The 21,191-nt window shown below is 30.9% G+C and overlaps 1 protein-coding gene across 1 annotated transcript; it reads left to right on the top strand.

Annotated features, from left to right (window-relative positions):
• The first annotated feature begins 15,253 nt into the window (after positions 1-15,253).
• LOC142322626 (U-scoloptoxin(01)-Cw1a-like) lies at positions 15,254-19,206 on the top strand. The gene is made up of 2 exons (XM_075361704.1): positions 15,254-15,436; positions 19,075-19,206. Exons 1-2 carry the CDS (start codon positions 15,254-15,256, stop codon positions 19,204-19,206), a joined length of 315 nt encoding a protein of 104 aa, XP_075217819.1.
• Positions 19,207-21,191: the final 1,985 nt, after the last annotated feature.

Genomic DNA, 21,191 nt, shown 5'->3' with positions numbered 1-21,191 from the left:
TTGAATGTTAGTAAATTTTTCCGCGATCGAATAATAGTATAACAAAATTTAATATCAAATTTTTACTTTATGTGTTTATTAATAATTTCAGAAACGATCAAACATACATAATTTTATGTTCTGGTGTATGTTAGATCATAAAAAATAAATACAAGACTCGAATAATTAAATATTACATACAAATTTTAAACTACGCAAATAGCTTATTTTCTAATAATAGCTTATTTCAAGATTAATTTATTATAATTTTTTCCTTGTAAAACTGGAATTTTATTTACCGTCCGAATAAAATACATTAAAAATGTTATAATCAGATTTATAGAAAATAAATTTAAGGTTTGATAGAATCCACTTCGATTTATTGTTTTCGCCACGTCGTTCGTAAGTCGATCAGTGCGGTGTACTATTTACACCCGCGTCGTAGGAGTACATTTTAATTGATCTGTCGTAGAGCGTTCTTTACCTCATATTATGTATAAAGGGTTGCGTGCTTTTAAATGTTTAAGATCAAACAAATAGCTTAGATTCAACAGCTTATCGACATCGGTTGTTCGCATCTCGATAAAATATCCCAGTAAAAAACTATTACGTAAGTGGAACGTCCAAAATAACCCGAATTAATTGGAAAATACAAACGGTCCGGTTAAAAGATTTATTCGGCTAATCGAGTTTCCTGATCTGTACGTTCTGCATGGATACATAGTAAATTAACTTTTAAGTACTGGTTTAACTAAAAGTACAGTACTAAATCTACCAAAAATCCTTTTAGACTGACAAATGATGGAATACGGAAAATAACACAATTAATTATACTCGTGTACTTAATTATAGTGCACCGGCTTTTAAACAATTATAAAACTTTAAGTAATATGCGTTATATAAATTTATTATTATTACTATATGACTTACCGTCAGTTCTCAGTGCCTCAGTAGGCCCTCATGGCAAGGCTTGAAACGATACTATTGCGTCTATATTGGCTGGGTATTATATGGACATGAGAGTTTCTGAGTTTCTGCAGCTGTTTCACATGTAGCTCAAGGAAATCAACGACCCGTCTCCCACTTTTCTTCCTGAAAAAAATGGAACCGCTCATCCGAGTTCCTTGGATAGTGCACATAGAACCTTTTAAACATCAAGCGCATGATGCGATTTATCCCCTCGAGATCCGTTTTTGTCTTTACGAAACCAAAATTATACATTACAAGCGGAACTGGAAATGTATTTATTGTCTTTACTTTATTACGACCGCTCAATTGTGAACTCATGACAGCTTTTACTCGACTTTTGAAGTCAGTTTTTAAGCCTCTCTTGCGTGACCATGGTTCAATTTTACATCGTGCGAGAAACCAAGGTAACTGTAGGTTTTACCAAGCTCCATAGCTGCCATGAAACCAGGGGCACTCATCATAGGCACTTCACAATCCTCAATCTGCAGCCACTGATTCCTACTCATGCCGTTGATCCGACAATTGTCCAGGCCAAAACCCATGCGTATAACTACACTTAACCATTCGATCAGCTTAACAAGTCGCCTTAAACCTCCTTCAGAGCCGGAAAAAAGTTTAATATCTTCCATATACTTGAAATGGCATGAGCTATACTAGTTCATCTGGAAAACAGTTGGCTGTAGTGTGTCCATTGCCTTGGTATTTAATATATAGCATAGATTATTGTATTAACGGTCTTACGTTAAGGTGTTATATACCTTCTCGGACATGGAAAGCCTACTGAATGTGAGAAGGAGACGCTACTATTTCCTAATGCTTAGCTTTCAGCATTCAGTCACACTCTGACTTGATAAATCTTCAACTATTTCTTCTTAAGTACAATTAAACATCAAACATCGCTACAAACAACAACCCCCTTTCGATGAATTAAGGATGATATATGCTTGAACAAGCACGAGGAACTCACCAATCTTCTTTAAGGCTAGAATTTTCTGTGTTACACTGTCATTAACCGTTTCAACATACAGACCATTAAATGTCTTACGTATTTCTTTGACAGGGCGTCCAAAAAAACTGGAAATCTCTCGTGCAATCAAGAATGGGATCGTTTTAGAGAAAGTACCATTTTCTCTTGTAATCACAAGTTACCTGGGTCTGGATGTACTATTACTGTCAAATATTTGCCGTTGACTTCTCAATTCACTTCGAATTTGCTCTGAGGCTTTGCTCTTCTCCCTTTTCGCTTCTGGCAAATCAGCTGGTTCTAAACGAGGGTGTTTATATGAACCCTCTGTTACGTTTAATTGTTCAGAAGCATATATCCAAGAACGATCCCTTCTGTATTAAAGTTGGTTGCCGGATACAATGATTCCATGCTAATACTCACCAAAGCTTTCCTGGCTCCCATATACTATCGACACGTTGGCACCTCATTACATGCTTGCCATCGCGGGGAGATAACGGAAATGTCTCTATGACACCTGCTATCATTACGAATCCGGCCGTAATATCACCGGAAATATAAAATTTATCATCGTATATTGCATGGGAAACTATGACCTAAATACAGAAAATATAGTCGTGACTATATTTTTAAAAGTTATAGGAAATTTATCCGAAAGACCTAGCCACCCCGTTTCAAAATAATCTGATAAATGTATATCGAATTTTGTATTTCCACGTTTTAATCTAAAAGCATAACTTCTTAATTGACAAGCTGTCGGTAGAATAAAGGAAACTGGTGCTCGAGTCCTTTCCAACTGAATCGATCATATCGTTAAGCATGTGAAAGAAATTGAATTAAAAAAAGTAATTTGTTAGCGTCCCGTAGGGAGTCGAAACGCATACCTCTAAGTAGTTTAAATTGTTGGTTTAAAATGATAGAACTTTCCTTCAAATAATGAAATAGAGCGCATATAGCACGCTTTTATTTTATTTAAACCGTAATTTAAATTAATATTTCATGTTAATATTACCTCGATAAGTAACATTTTCTATATCACGATCATGTCAAATTTAAAATGGTGATTTTAGATTCGTCGAGTCTAGTCACGGTTGACCTCACAGATTTTCTATTTCTTCATCGTTCTCACTCTATTATGGCCTGCAGGTTATAAAAATATAATAAGTAAGAGAATATGATTCCATTTATTTAGTTTTCATAGATTACTACGGTAAAATTAAATTTAAGAATACTAATTTTCAACACCGACGAATGAGAAAATCGATCGAAAATATGATTTTATACCATTCGTTCTCAAAGTGGGTAACGCCCCCTTGTGGGCGCTGGAGGCCTTCAGGGGGGGTTAGAAGGCCCACAGAAAATTGGGAGCGTTCAGGCGGTCTAGAAAGGCGATGGCTGATTAAAACTATAGGCAAAAATTATGTTTCCCTGATATTTCAATCTAAAATTAAATACCTACTACACTAGTACAAAACATTTAAGGGACACCTATATTTTATGATAAAAAATGATTGTGTGCTGTAGCAACATTGCTAACCAAAAGAGAAATTGGCTGCATGTTACCGAATGCGGCGACTTAACGGCTGTTTTTATGTAAATTTGAGCCTGATAATAACAAACTCGTTAAAGCGCATCAGATTCATCGTTTACATTAATGTAAGTGTAATTTTTTTATTTGAAAGCTTTGTTTTAATTACTGTATTGTTATTATATAACTACATAGATACAATTGTAATTTTTTTGAAAGTAATTTTAATAAAAGTACTTCCAAATATGATTAAATATGCGTTATAACTGCTCTCATTTAAAATGTAAGTTTCAATTCAGAAATAGGATATGCCACATTTAAAAACAATAACTCCAGTTACCGTTTTAAGAGCGCATCTTAAAAACAGCAATTGCAATTATTATTTTTAACGCATGGTAAATTTAAACATTTTGAGGGCGCTAGAAAATGTTTGATTCTCAATGTGGGCGAAAAAGTTTGAGAATCTATGTTTTATACAAATCGCTAAAATACAACAGACCTCTGTATAAAACAGACCGCTTTACTAAAAAAATACAAATAAGTGTATATCCATGGCCTTCACCATTGAACAGCTACAATGAATTCGCTGCAAGCGGATATTTTCATTTGTCGAGGCGATATAATCGTTATCAGAACGGGAAAATTGTGGATCCCGCCGACACGAAACGACAAATCTTCTCGAGATACACCGACCTGGAAATTTTGAAACCGTTTCTAAAAATATCCAGAAACCTCCGGTGAAGGACTTCCATCAAATATAACTGTTTTAAAGTTTTAATATTTAAAAACTATCGTCGAAATATAATAATAAAGGTTCACTCAAAATATAATTTCTATTTAACAGGCGAAACAAAATATTCAAAAAAGTAACTATTTTTCCACATTTATTTCTACTTGGAATCATGAAAAATGATACGAAGTAAGGCTTTTAACTTAGGATCTATACATAAGTTTAATGTCTTAAATACCGCCCGGGTGTGTAAGCATAAAAATACCGACGAATTAAAGCCAAAATACTATCAAATTATCACCGAGGAGAAAGTCTTCGTGTTGCAATTAAAAAATGGTGGCTCTTAGAACGCAATTATCCCTGTTAGAATACGTGCGTAATACTACAAGTCAAAATATTAATATAACCCGAGCGCGTGAGTCGAATAATAAGACATGGCTTTATTATTTATCTACCTCACGGCAGTTCTCTTTCGAGTTGGCTTGCAAATCCATTCAGTGGAGAATTCTAAATTCTTACGGTTCGAATTTCGATATAGTCGAAATTATAACCGATTTAGAGGTAAAACATCAAGTATTATTCTTATCTTTTATTTATCCGAATCGAATGGCAATGGAATGTTCTATGTTTTTTTGTTGTTGTGAATTTAGTGGAAAAAGTAGTAAACGACTGCTTATTTATAAGCCTTTTAATACTAAATGCGTTTTATTTCTAAAATCTTAAGCTTAGGAAATCAATCTAGTTTCGAAGGTCAAAAATAAGATACGTTTTTTGTCAAACACTATCTATCGACTAAATTATACAGAACTGTAATTAAGGAATTTTACAAAATAACAAGTTCGCAGAGGTTCTTTGAAAAATCTTAGTTGGACTTCCGTTTATTATTACGTACAAAAACTTACACGAGTGATATTTATTATTTTGGAAATATCTAACTCGAATTACTACCGAATTTCTACACCGTTTATGTAAAAAGGTATCCCAAAGACTTTGAAGAATACCGGGCTCGAGAGTAAGATACAATTCTGGTTAGAAATCTTATACGTTTTGATCGTTTTTTATAAAATACCGATAATTCTTTTACATATCGTTTCGGTCACTTAAAACGATCTAATTCTAGGGTAATCTTTATACTTATGTATCCGTAAGAAATATTTAAAAATACAGTTCGATCGATACTCGTAAAGAAGTTTATACAATTTTTATAAAAGAAAAGAAGTAACATTCGCTTGAAATTTCGTTTTTTCCGTGATTAACACTAAATTGGTGACCGGAAAGAGATGAAATTTCGTATATAAATTCGTATATAAAGTTCTAAATGCAGGCTACGGATGAAGTATAGTAAGCAAATTTTTTAATGCGATACAATTCTTCGAATCCGTTTATTCGTCAACGAATGATGAGGTACAACGATACGGTCAGGAGCCGGTTAAAAAAAATTCATATTTTTCTCATCGAGCAGTAGAAATCAATCGACTATTAAAATGTAGGTTTATTAAAATCGTACAAAATGTGATATCAATAAAATACGTATCCATTAAACAAATAAGAATATAAATATAAATTTTAAAAAGTTCATTAAAAATGACTATTTTTAATTACAGTATATAAAATAATTACTAACAAATGCGATTTATAGAGCACATAAACATAGTATTATCTAATTCCGGTAGCGGTCCCGGTAGCAGACCGAGATTCGCTGTTCTTCGTACGACAGATTCTGCGTTTTGTAACGGTTCTACGATCGTTTACATCACCCAACTTTTTAACAGTCACTGTCTATCCGGTTCATTAAAACATGGTTTAATGTGAAGAAAAAATTTCCTATTAAGCAATATTTTTACGGCCGCATATTAAAACCGATGATCGCAGGCATTTTTAGAATATTAAAAAAACAGAAGGTAAACGTCTGATCTTAAATATATCTGAGAATTAGTTTGTTTTTTTTAACGAAGTTACGGATAGCTGAAATCGTACTACTGAGAAAACAGGAAAAAACGGGGTACTTTCTATTTGCAATTTACCGTAGTTTCTTTAGGCTTTCTTTTTTAAATAAATTGAGGCTTACAAAAATAGCGCAGAGAAGAGTTTTATTAAAGTGTAAAACCAAGTTGGTTTTCTTAGTAGTTATTAATATATAACCATTTAAAGAGAGATTTATTCTTAATTGTTGGCGCAACAATTATATAAGAATCGTTCACTATAAATACTTGTAATATTATTTCAGAGATTATATATATATATAAATTTACCGTAACATACATATACATATATATATATATATATATATATATATATATATATATATATATATATATAAATAATGTATGTATGTTACGGTAAATTTTATTAATCTGGTGATTATATATAATTACCGGTGAATTTGATTAATCGCCTCCAATGATGGAGAATAACATATATAATTTCTATATTTAACTTTAATTAGACTAGGTTAGCGAGCGTAGGTTGTTTGGTTTCTAACCTCAAACATAACCTACGCTCGCAACTTCCACTAATTAACAGTTTGTTTTGATTATTTAAATAATAAATTCAGTAATTACTGCTTATAGTAGAGTTATTTTAATATGTAAAATATGTTAATATGGATAAGTAAAATGACGGGTATATTTAATAAATTGCTATATATTTATTAAATTCTCCAACGTTGGAGGCGATTAATCAGATTCACCGGTAATTATGCATTATCACTGGATTAATCAAATTTACCGTAACAAATAATTTAATTTTTATTTCAGTACTTTTTTTGGATATTCTTTTGTTTCATAGTGTTTCATAATGTTCTCGTTAGAAATTGTGAAAAAATCAAGAAATATAAAAATCCTGGCGAGCTTTTTCCCGTTACGATACAGTACCTTTTTAATAACGACTGAGAAGTTAAAAAATAAATACCGTAATCAGTTAGTTCATCGCATACCAGAATCGAATTTTAACGATTTATATCGTTAATCGGTTCAATATTTTTATAGTGACGAACGTTCCTTTCGACGCCATCGCGAGGGATGCTAAATTTTGAGTACATCGATGTATTAGGGGTATTTTATAAAACGGTACGGATCTGAAATGATATGAGATTACGGTCGGCATAAATGATGAAACCGAAAGAGAAAAGTGGAAAGACGGTCCCGGGTCGATTTTTGGTTCTCAGATGCGACTAAGTTTCTGGTTCAGACGAATCGGCTGTTTTAGCGACACCGTCTTGTTTTTTTTATATTTTGCGTTAGGCTTTTTATTTCACTTCTACAATTATCGAAAGGAATACGCGAAAAGGAGAAAAAATAAAACACCGCGTTATGAAAGAAATGCTACATAAAAATACGATCGCGATATTGTACAACTGCCCGGTGGATTGCCGGATAGTTTTTTTATTACTGGGAAGGGAACGAATCTTCAAAAGAATTTTCGTTTGAAAATCGTTTAAAAGTTAAATTTTTCCTCCCGAAATCTTTTAAGTTACGTTAAAACAAGTTGTGTCGTTCGTAGTCTTAAAAAGTAATTTTTTTATTCCGATCGGTAAAAATTATACATTATATGTATCGAGTTCCGAACTTACATTACATATGACTTACGAACTTACATTATATGTATCCCGTTCCTAACTCGATACATTATATGTATCGAGTTAGGAACGGGTAAATACTTCACGGATTAAAAAAACTTTTCCAGCATTTATCCGGATCGGTCAAGGAAACGAGTGGTAAAACCTTGATCATAGCAATATCAAAAAATACACAGTTAATTATAAAATAAATGTAATTAAAAGAGATATTAATTATTTAAAATGTAAACACACAGTAATATAAAGGTAAGCAAATAATTGAAGATACTAAATATAAAAAAACTACACTTAATACTGTTTTTCCTACCTCTCTAATTTAATGAAAATTAAGACTGCGGTAATTAATTTACCCTTTGCTATTATATATGAAGGCAGAAGCGGTTTTATTATTTGTTTGTTTGGGGTAATCTCAAGAGTTACTGAATCTATTTGAGAGATTCCTACACTGTTTTAAAGCTGACTCTCAGTATTATACGTGTTATACACTGCAAAACAACTACATTACTTCCCCTTCCTGAATTCGTCCCATTTGGTATTCCTTTATGGTGACGTGACTAATAATATATATAGCCTGATTGTGAGAAAACTGTTAAATCACACATCTAGAAAATCTTAGAATCTGATTTTACGAGGCCAGAAATGAAAAATTAGTTCAGTATCAAAGATTTTAAACTACTGTACCCATCAATTTCTTTTCTTTTCCTAGAAATCTTTTCTTTTTTTATGAGTTCTAATTTCAGAAAAAAACAAAAATACCATTTAGCAGAAGGGACGGCTCATGCCTCCTCACATCCAATGGGCCACTACTCTCTAAATTAACAAAAACTATACTATTGCGGTAATCATACTTTTATATTTTTAAATATGTCCAACATTTAGAAGAATTAAAAATTATAGAGAAAAAAATTCTTTCTCTTGTTTCCTCCCTCAGCTCGAATGACTCAATGCCCCTAGCCAATGTATGCGGGTTATTTTTTTCAAGGTCCGATCGGTCGCGAAATAAAAACCCACGTAAAAATCGGATGAACCTTTGCGCATATGTGTTGCGCAGCGACTCTAGTATGGCTTTCAATCACGCCGCGTCACTTTGTTTAGTTCTGAACACGCAGCTAGCATGTAAACATGTCTACAACAATAGCATCTCCCGCCAAGTGTGAAGTGCGTGTTCGATTTCTTTAGGCTGAGGGGTGTAAAGCAGCTGAAATTCATCAACGAATAAGTAATGTGTACGGTGAAACTTCAATGAGCGACAGAAAAGTGCGACAATGGTGCAGGAACTTTAAAGCAGGACGTACAGATGTTCATGATGCAGGCGATCAGGGAAGGAAGCGAGTGTCAACCGATGATCTCGTTGAGCGAGTGGATGAGGCAATTCGAGAAAATCGTCGGTTCACAATTTCCGCATTGAGTGATTCGTTTCCTGAAATTTCAAGGTCAGCTCTCTATACCATTGTGAGTGAGAGACTTCAGTTCCGCAAACTGTGCGAGATGGGTACCCAAGATGCTGTCCGACCATCACAAAACAATGAGAATGGACGCCTCCCTAACGTTTCTCCAGCGCTACCAAAATGAAGGAGAATATTTTTTGAACAAAATTGTCACATGGGACGAGACATGGGTCCATTTTGAAACTGAAGAAACAAAAGAACAATCCAAACAGTGGATGCATTCTCATTCTCCTAGTAAACCAAAGAAGTTCAAGCGAAGAACCTTCTCCAACAGAAAGTGCATGGCTACTGTGTTCTGAGACCGGAAAGGAATTCTCTTGGTGGAATTCATGGAAGTGGCATGACTATCACTGCAGCCTCATACTGCGTGACTCCTCAACGTCTACGAAGGGCATTCAGAATAAGCGGAGAGGAATGTTGTTATCAGGCATTGTCTTTCTTCATCACAATGCTCGGCCGCACACTGCAGCTGTAACAAAGAAGCTCCTGCAGCGTTTTTGTTGGGAAGTCTTTGATCACACACCATGCAGCCCGGACTTGGCTCCATCCGATTTTCACTCTCACATGAAACGCTGGCTAGGAGGACAACATTTTGGAACAGACATCGAGCTGCAGACCAGCTGAAAACACAGGCGGCTCCGTTCTATGATGAGGGTATTGGAACGTTGGTACCACGCTACGACAAATGTCTAAATTGGAGTGGCAACTAAGTAGAGAAATAGCGTAACTATGTAAGTACTTGTTACAAATAAAATTTTTTTAATTTTCATTGTGGTTTTAATTTCGTGACCGATCGGACCTTGAAAAACAAATAACCCTTGTAATTTAACAAAACTGTATTCAAACCGACTTTTTGAATGTGTTCCACAGAAAAAAGTGTAAATAAATAATGTTATTCAAGAATTTTAACATCTCTCAAAATTATATAGAAGAAGAAGAAGGGTTCACTTCTTCTTTCCTCCAAAAGGTATCCATTTTTTTTGTTAAAGAGGTGGAGGAACCCCATTTACGGGCACCAAAGCAGTGTCGGACTTGCTAACAGGTTCTGCAAGATGATATTAGATGCGTATGTATTCCTGTGCAATACCAACTAAACCTCCACCCCTGGCTTCCCATTCTTGGTACAGCTAGTGTGCATTTAATCAGGAAAGAAGTAATACACCCACATACACAATCAAACACCACACGAAAGTCATACACATGAACAAGATCACATAAGGAAAAAGCACAGCACACATGCAACACAACATAACAGCAACTGCAAACTACACACATCAATCCCCTTAGCAACAACCACATTCATCAAAACTTACTTCAACATACAACAGCAACACAACAATTGCACACCATGCACTTACACACACACACACACACACACACACACACACACACACACACACACACACACATAATCACATCATAGACACATGACACATTCCTCAACAACACACACTTAAACAGTCACTGACATACAACATACTTACCAAATACCACAGGCCACCATCGGACGCATAAGAGTTGTGCCCCTGACCTCCTGTTGCTATAGTGTTTATTTTTAAAATGTGTTCCATCTTTTGTAAAGATAAAATAAAACAATGTCTTCAAGAGTTTCTTAATTTAGCTCCCTTAATTTAGCTCTTTAGCTCCCTTAATTTAAAATTGAAGGATCACAGTATTCAACTTATTTTTCAAAATGTCATGTTTCTTGGGGGTGGGCAGGAAAAAACTGTACAACACCAAAAGTTTGAGATGAGTCACCTAACTCAATGTAGAATTTTAGAATAATTGATTTCTAGGAGTGATACTTATCGTTTCCTTGAGTGATGATTATATTTGACCCCATCTGGGAGGAACATAATCTGAGTATTCATTCTAACAATTGATAAACATATTTCAATAAGAAGAAAAATAATTTAATGGGCGGCTCATTTAACATTAATAACTTATATCTCTATTTAGATTATTTAAAATTTGTGAGAATAAAATCTATTACTTTACAGCAATTACTTAAGAGCATATTAAAATTATTATCTATCATCAAACCATCCAACTATTTTTTTTTTTATTAAATTATTTATTAATTTAATAAAGTTTTAAAAAAAAATATCAAGGCATTTCTAGGAATCTATTAAAAAAAACAAAACAATGTAATACTTTTAATTTAACTAATCTTATTAAAGAATATTCAAAATTCAGTTCAAAGCACATTAGGTTTGGATCAGAAACATTATCATGTTTAATTTATTTCTAACAAAGATGTATGTTCCACTGTGACTGAAACTCTTCCTGCATAGAATATTAATATTCTGTAATAAGATAGAAATGCAATTGTTTCATTACGGTAGATATCACTCACAAAAACCATGTGGTCTTCGTTGGTAAAACCTACACGTTCTTTAAATTATGGTTACAATTCTATTCTTCATTCAAGCTTATGTAGTGAATTAATAAAAAAAATTGTTAAATTTCAATCTTAACTTTAAAAATCCTGTAATATATGATTTTCCTTATCACTTTAGTTGTAGAGATGTATTTCGACTACAACTATCTGAATAAATATTAATCCATTGGGGTTTTGAAACACATTCCATTCTCTTTGATCTGTTTCTATTTGTACCACCCTTATCTAAGGTTACACAGATCAATTACCTTTCAATAATACTTTTAATTCTCTCTAAAGAACTAAATTTATTTAAAGATTGATAGTAAGCCTATTACTAAAGTTAAGAGTCTTCAGATTTTTTTTTTAATATTAATACTGATTCGAATGATGCTAATTTCCTTATTTTAATGATATTTTCACATTAAATTTCTTTTTAAAATAAACAATAGTAAGTATCCCTCATCGATAGTAAATAAGTTTTGTTGCAAAACACCAATAACTTTATCTTTGATGACAATTACACCTGTAGATATGTATTTACCCAGTTTTCAATGATGTGTTCATCGGATATCCAGTATTAATGATCATAATGCTGCTAACATAAACAAAGAAATAACAGAATAGAAAAATGTTATGAAATGGAAGATCAATCATCTACTATGCTGAAAATCATACAAGATCTTAAAAAGTCATTAAACTTAACTCTGTAATGTAGATAGTAATAAATGAGGAAAGAGGTACTCAGGAAATTAGCGTGAGAAATTATGGAATTATAATGAAAATTTATTATCAGGTGATAAGGAGATTAGAGTGAGATTTAATTAAAATTTCCAAACTACAATGAATATGAGGTACATGGTAACTTCACTGGTGAAGTTCTTAGGTGCGATGGTCATAACTTCTTGGAATGACCACGGAAGTTACATTTATAAAAAATAATTTTAAACATCACTGTTCTCAAATTAATATCTGGGCTCAATGAAAATAAATTGATGATAGCAGTTTATCATACATCAATAATCTCTCATATGTAATACTCAGTACTGTTTAGAGGGTTATTATCTAAACAAAATTTTAAAAAATGTTTGGGCTAAAAGAAAATTCAGCAAGGAATAAGGAAGCATGAAATCTACAATAGTGTGCAAATAAACTAAACACAGATGTTCTTTAATAAAAAGTAATTTTATTAGAAAAAAATCATAGTGTACAATTTTTGAATTTATTAATTATTATATCCTTTATTCTTAATAACTCCATGTACACGATTTGATATTGATTCAACAACTGTACTACATTGCTTTTTTTTTTATTTTTTCATCATGAAACCATACCAATATTATTGTTTTAATGAGGTCAATTTCTGAGTTGTTTTTTGACTATTGCCCAAACATTTTCAATTGGGTTTAAGTCTAGGGAGTTGCCTGGCCAACTGGGAGCACTAATATTTCTTTCTTCAAAACCTTTTTCCACTTTTTTGGCAGTATAGCATGGTGCCAAATCTTGTTGGAACACTCTGTTGGCTTGTGGGAATTCTTTTTGAGATTGTCACAACCCTTTCCTTCAGAATCTTGATATATCCATCATTTTTCAACATACCATCTGCTGGAAGTAATGAACAAAGACCTTCAAATGTAAAATAATCCCAAAATATTTTTTTCTGGGGATGTCTGATCATTGGATATAACCTGGTGATGTATTTTCATCTGATGCTTTTTTAACATATGGAACCCTTTGTTCCAGAACGTAAAAATGTAACTCATTGGAAAATATAACATTTTCCTTACTTTTTGATCCAGTTAGCATGTGCCTTGGCCTACAAGAGGTTTTTTTTTTGCACATGCTGGTTTTTAGCTGGTCAACGAGCTTTACATCCAGCTGCAAGAAGTCAGCATATAACAGTTGTCATGTGTAAATCTGTTCCACTGGCTGCTAATTCTCAATTTAAGTCCACAGCAGGTAACTGTGAATCAAGTTTACTTTTTCAATAATAAACGGTCCTGTGTTGGAATAGTTTTTCTTTTATGGCCACATATGCCTTTCCTTTGAGGTGAAAAGGAAAACCGGTTTCTGTAAATTATTTTAAAATATCATTCTGTGTCCTTAGTCCAACGCCACACTCAGAAGCTGTTTGTTGTGTTATGCTGGAAAGCTCAGAAAGAGAAACAATTTTCTAACACTTTCTTGGAGTTATATCCATTGCAATATAATCAAGCTGCACAGAACAAAAAACACAAAAATATGATTTTATAATAAAAAATGAAATAAACTTTCACAAAACAATATTTATAACATGAAAATTGCTAAATAACCAAAGAAGAATAACCCCACACTACAGACAACTTGAAGAATGGGTGTGGTCAAGCAATGTAGCCACAGGATAGAAATAAACAAAAAATTTCCTGTGTTTGGAATAATTTACATGCTACTGTATATGCAATCTCTGAATTACCAATGATTAATGTCAAATCCTCCATTATTTATTTATGAAATGATGATCAACATGAATTTTAAAAAAGCTTGAACACTTATATTTATATATGATGTATAATAGAACAATTGGATTTGAGAGGGGTCCATAGAACTGAATTATTTGAATATAAGCCATCTTATGTACAGCCAAAACAATTAAAATTGTCATGATGTGAGTACATTCTTTGATAAAAAAATTTACAAAAAGGTTAAAGAAATCTTTAAAGAAAAATGTATTCATTACTAATGAAGAATTCCTTTCCCTCTTCAATCACAAGTAATTTATGTTCTCATAAGTTTAGGATTAGAGTTTTCAACTTTTGACTAGCTCTATTGTCACCAGGAGATGGTTTTAAAAAAATCATGGCCTTCTTTGATACCATGCAATAAGTTGAGCAAATTGCATATGGAAGGCTGGAGGTAACACAACAATGAAGTAGAAACAGTATAATACACCATCTGGACTGTCCAGCAATCTCTTAAATAAGAGAATTTGACATCTAAGCCAAATTTAGTGCATAGTGAAAATAAATAACATGCCCCCAAGGTTATCAGTAGGGTTTGCTAAGTTTCTACTAAGCCCCCTTTGAGATTAGGTATATGAGGGTTGCAACAAAGATTCTAGATTTTAGTTGAAGTAGTGACATTCCAAGGTAAGCATCACCACAGTTTTCATAAACCAAATGATTTGTATCAGGTACAAAAATTAATTTAAATGCAGCATGGAAGATCAGAAGAAAGAACCTTTAAAAATATGCATGGCATTTTAAATGTTTACATAATGACATATTATAAATTCTCTTATGATCTAATCAATTGATTATTTAAAACATTATTTTTTTTAAAAATCAGGTTTCAACTAGTTACAATGTTTAAACATCATTATATATAGGATTATGAGTTTTGTAGTAAAATTAGTTTCAATACAAATTTTTTAAAGTTTCACTTTAAACAGCATAAAGTAAAATAACAAATGAAAAAAGTATAATAAATTGAATATTCTGGCAACAGTGGGATAAAAGGACAATCAAGACTATTATTGCTATTAATATGAGATCAAATACAATAAAAATAGTGAATAACAGTGAAATATAATATTAATAAAAAAACTAAAATGAAATACACGATTTGCCAGTAATCATTTACTAGTTGAATTGAATTGGGTTACATTACATTTCTTAATTATTAACATGTCTGTTAACAGTAATGGAAGCGACACAAGCAGGACATTACTACAATGCTGATGGAACACCTCATGACCCGTATCATATTCTACATGTACCACATGATCCTCCACTTTATCCAACATTATCAGAAGTTCCTCAGACTAGCTTTTCATGTGCAGGACGTCAGTGGGGCTACCATGCTGACACTGAAGCTTACTGCCAGGTAATTATCTTCACAATAGTGTATTGAGTCATTCTATAAGGAATTTTCACAACGGATGAACACAAATACAGCAAATATGTTCATGGTATATTTGGTACACAGCACATTATAAAAGAGAATATATTATAACACTAAAACTATAATTAAATTGTTAGTTTTCAGCAGTCTACAATTAATCAAGAATTTACGTTAAGAGATGCTGGGTCAAACAAAAACATTATTGATGAATTTAGCTTAAATATTTGATCTAGGCCATTTTTAACAGACTTCAAAAATAGCAATACTTTCTCTATTTGACATGTACATATAACATACATTTATTTTAATATGTATGTTTATGCCAAACAAAATGGACTGATTTCAGTGATTCTGTGTTTTATTCTATAGAGGAAGAAGTTCTGGCAAAAAGTTTTTCTACATAACTTAAATAGAAGATTTCTAAATAAAAACTGAATCATCTTCATAGCTGATCTGAAGATTTTTTTTGCCATCAATATTGCTTAGTATCAGATTATGATATAATGACATAGAATGCTGTCATTCTAACATTCAAAGTATTTTATGCAAAAATTGAAAAAAAATTAAGTCGGAAAACTAAAGGTAAAAAAATAATACACATTCCCAAATTTTAGATTGTCTCAGCTATTGGTAATTAACACTCTCTTTACATGTTTTTCTGAATCCCTTTTTTATCTTTTCAAAACTTAATTGTCAAAATAAAAATTTTCTGCATATGTATTTCTTGTAAATAGCTTGTTTTCATACCACCAGTATTTTTTAGTATACCTGCAAGTATTTTTAATAAAAATGTAACCAAAAATGTTAAAATAAATTAATAAAAAAATAATATTTAATACAATTAATTTTAAGCTTAAAATAATTCAAAGATAAATGAATAGATTCAAAGTTATCACATATTTTACTTCTGTTTAAACGTATTTTTCACAACTTCTATAATCATCATTGGCGACACTATGCTGTTGCTGCACTGCATGTCCAGGGAGGAGAAAGGAAGGAAGGTTTGTATCATTGATGAAGTGAACAAATAGAGCTGAAAAAATGTTGATGAAAACATAACATAATCTATTGATTTTAATCTTGTTTAGTTAGTAAAAATTAATCATTACTGTGAGTGTAATAAATAACATGCTGTTGTCATATTCTAATATATTAACCATTACGAGACAATACTTTTATGCAGAGTTAATCTTTTTTTTTTATTAACTGATGTATCAATCACCTTTTAAAGAAAATTGTCTCATATATACAGTGTTTGTAATGAATAATTAAAGATTAATTTTACTTGTTATAACAGAAAGAAACAAAAATTTAACCTTTTATAATAAAAAATTACTGTATAATTTTTCAGCATAGTTTTACAGTTTTGCACTGTACTGTGGTCCGTGACAAAAAATACTAAAATAAAGGTGATCACCCAAAAATATATATTTTATGTATTAAGAAAAAAAAATAAAGGTAGAGTTTGGCTGACTTTTAAATCAACCCATGGCTAGCTGATTCTTGTAAGGCCTTAAATTACAAGGGTAATTTAAGATAGGAGAAAGGAATATAAGGAGTTTTAAACAGAGATGTACATTAACAACAAGTACTACTTTTATTGTTGTTCTTTCATGGTGGATTTAATTTATTGTAACCAGTCTTTATAGAAATATGTATAAAACTGAACATTACTTACCCCTCATTTTTATTTTCTATTTATAAAACTCCGGTTTTACTCATATTTTAGTAAAGTGATTTGTTTAAATCTCACTGATCTATTGACCAACTGTCACCATAACTGAACTTTCTTCAGATATACCTACCAAAAGAATAAACATTTTTAAGTTAATTCAAGTACTACGATTAATGTTATAAGTAATTTACAGATAAAACTGTCAAATTGTAATTACATACTATATAAAATGGGCTTATGCAATTATACGTGATTACAGTCTACAAACATTTCAAATTATTATTCGTTTTATTTTGTTAATTAACAAATAATTCATTTACTCATGATTTCCTTAATAAAATATAGCAAGTTTACATTTTGAAAAATGTAAAATTTATATAAAAATATGAAATACTAACAGTAAATAAAAGGGAGGCACAGTCACCATCAAGTGGTTAATTTTTATAAAGGTCAACAAGGTGGAGGACTATTATAAAGGCTTGTTTTGACTCATGACTCACTGTGAAGGGATGGCAATAAAATTAGTTTTAGGAGATTAAAATTCTTTCAGAAGAAACAAGTTATAAGTTAACTTATAATAAACTACCATTCATAATAAGAGATGAATAAATGTGAAATAAAAAATAAAAATTGTAATTATTACAAGTCAAACTGAAAAAATAATAACTTATTCAAGTTTTTTATATTATGAAAAATATTTCCACAGCAACTATATTTTAGATACAAAGGTTACTGCTGTATTTTAATAAAATTTATAGTTTAAAATATGATTGATATGGTGGTATATAATCATTATTGTTTCAGTAAAACAATAACAAAAATTTCAAACTGTATAGTTGATGTATCAGTGAATGTGATTTTACATTCTGAGCCCTGAATCTAAATCCATAAAACTATGAGTGTACGATTGGATGCGGAACAGTAATCAAACATTTTTTTATATTATATTTTTTACTGCATTAATTTACTAAGTCAAATCAACACTGAAGATGATCTAAACACTGAGCACCTCTTGGTCACGGTTTGGTTTTATTACTCTAATGGTTGTTCATTTAATAATATATACAATGATTCTCACTGTTATATAAAAATAATATGACAGTTTATCTGTTCTAATACAGTAATCATACTGTCTACCCGATTCAAACATTTTAAAATACAAAGCAAACAAAACACAGACATTTGAATATCTGATGTAAATTTCTTGTAAAGAATACTTCTAACCGATTATGCAGGTTCCTGAGAAAACAATCTTAGAAATTATATGAGGTATTATTTTATCTATTCTGCATCCTGATGATCCAGGGTAATAATAATAAAAATTACTATTAAAATTATACATAAGCACAAATGATTCATCATAAGATTTAAAATAGTCATCGTCTGTAATTCTTGCTTACATTGAAAAGGGTAAGGACCACTATTCCTGTTAAGCTATATACTGTATCTATAGAGATTATATTAAAGTCATAGATTTTTATATTGAAGTAGTCCCTTGATTTATCTAAGGAAAACAAAACTTTTATTCAGATATGAATCTGGAGGTTAGATTATAAAGCCAAGATACATGTAATGGTGAAGGTCAGATAGATTTCTAGAAATAAAATATTTTACGAGTACTACATTTCTTAGCAGTTTCCCAAATGCTAAGAAATATTAACATTACTATTATCTTAAAATTATAATGTTCTAATTTTATTATAACATTATAATGGATTTTTTTTATACTGCGAGTGTTTTATTTGTACTAGTTTTTATTTTGTCAGTGTCTACAACAAAAGATTTACTTTTTGCTTACCAAAGAAGCAGGTAGTCTGAAGTACATTAGTTTTTACATGTATCATACCTGTAGAAACTCGATATAAATCAAGGTACTACTTTTTACTGTTAGTATAATCATATCAGTAAAAAGATGTTAATGTGAGAATATAAATTTCATTTTCAGGCCTACCACCTTTGTCAAGGAAATCTTGTAAGCAGTTACCTTTGTACAAATGGCACGCTCTTTCATGATCAGTTTAAAGTTTGTGATCAGTTTTACAATGTACGATGTGGATTTCCGTTCGAAGACTTATAGAGAATTATCATTTAAATGTGCACATGTTACCATTTCATACAAATATTATATCACTTAATTAATTTTTTTAACATACTGTACAAAAATCGTCTCCCACCCTCATCATTTACACTAATTTTTTTTTTTTTTGTAAAAAAAACCATGGTAGTTTATTACTTGCATAAACCTACATCACAAATCATTAATATATAAAACTTTGTTTCCCTAAGAAAAATGTTATAAACAACAATGAATATAATAGCGATGCATGATTAACTCAATAAAATATTTCATTACTATTATTTAAATAGAGTATAATTTTATTTTGTCTAAATCTTTTTTTTTTCAAATATGTTAACTACAACCATAATATTTTTATCCCTCCCCAATAAATATGACAAAATATTTCTGCATAAGAATATGTTAAATCACACAACTGCAATGAGTACGAAAGGTAAGTCAGTGTCTCCGTGGCAGAGTGATAGCATCTTGGCCTATCATCTGGATGTCCTGGGTTCGAATCCCAGTCAGGCATGGCATTTTTTATACACTACAAAAATTAATTTCATATTCCTACGCACAAGCTTCGAGCATATATGTTGTGAATTAATTCATCCAAGCAAAAAAATAAAAAGTAATAATAATGAAGAGAATCAAAATATAAACTTGAATATGATAAATGGAAGAAAGAAATCTGATTTTAGAATGCATTGTAAATAAGTTTACAGTGATATCTGTAAAGATTATAAGTGCACTAAATATAAAGAATTATTTTTAAATAAATAATAAAGAAATATAAAAAAATGTTAAATTGAATTACTTATAATTATTGAATTTACATTACATTATTGAATTGCCATATAAAAGAACAAATATTTCTGACTTCATATTTTTTAATTATACAGATTTTGTTATTAAATGCTATAGTTATCAAAGATTTTGGTCCACTTTTTCAGTTATTCATGAAAAAAAATTAAAAATACTTTAAATTTAAAAATATATTATTCTTATTTTTTGTTTAATTTTGGTTTTTATTTTTAAATTTTTTATATCTTTTAAGAAATGTGTCAAATTTATCATCATTTTCTTCCATTGTGTTTTGCAAAATTTTTAAATTACAAATTGCAAAGGTAAGACTGTTTAAACTTTTATAAGAATAAAATATAAATGAAGAAAGTAAATGAGAAGATGACATTTTGATCTTAACAGAAGACTGCCATTGTGTACTGTAAAATTTGAACCATATGGAACAACCAGTTTTAACTAAAGAGTGACATTCTAATCAACTTTTAAATATTTTCACAAATTGCAACAGAACAGTTTAGAACTTAATATGTTGCACAAAGAATAATAAGAATAAATAAAATCAATCTGTAACTCATGCAATAAAAAAAGTCAATGTATAAATATTATGAAAAAGGCTAGGTAGGGACCTAAGACCCCAGAAACTACACTTGGCTTTTTAATCAGAACATGTTTTACCAAAGCCTCTGTATGTAAAAAATGAAAAAGATGTCTCTGAACATCTTCAATCAAATTAGAAGTTTAGTCTCTATTACAATTCCATATTGGGGCACAATATTCAATAACGTAAAAAAATATGTTATATTCTCTCTATTAAAGTTTCTCAGAGTTCAAATTACAGTTGTATCTTTACTTAATTGAGAGTTAAGGCTAGCTGATTATACATTCTGGCAATAATGGTCATATAAAAATTATTCCTTCTAATTTAATTTGTTTTCCAGAAATATTAGTTAAAATGTTATTAATTGCAGATTCTGTTTTCCAGCATACTCTTATAAGAAATTTAATTAGGTAAGACAGAGCTTTTAAAATTGTTTTTTAGTTTATCATATTTTAAATATTTGTATTAATATTCCCAATTACACCTTCAATGAAAACACTTAGACTACTTAAAATTCACACGTCTTAGCAAAAGATGGTGATTGACAGTAACCTAATGATATAAACTGGAACTTATAGAGTACAAACTACTTTTCATCACA

This window comes from Lycorma delicatula, chromosome 4 (assembly GCF_047948215.1).
Source record: "Lycorma delicatula isolate Av1 chromosome 4, ASM4794821v1, whole genome shotgun sequence".
NCBI classification, from domain to species: Eukaryota; Metazoa; Arthropoda; class Insecta; order Hemiptera; family Fulgoridae; genus Lycorma; species Lycorma delicatula.
Note: the sequence above shows the minus strand (reverse complement) of the source record. Positions and strands in the feature narration are given on the sequence as shown.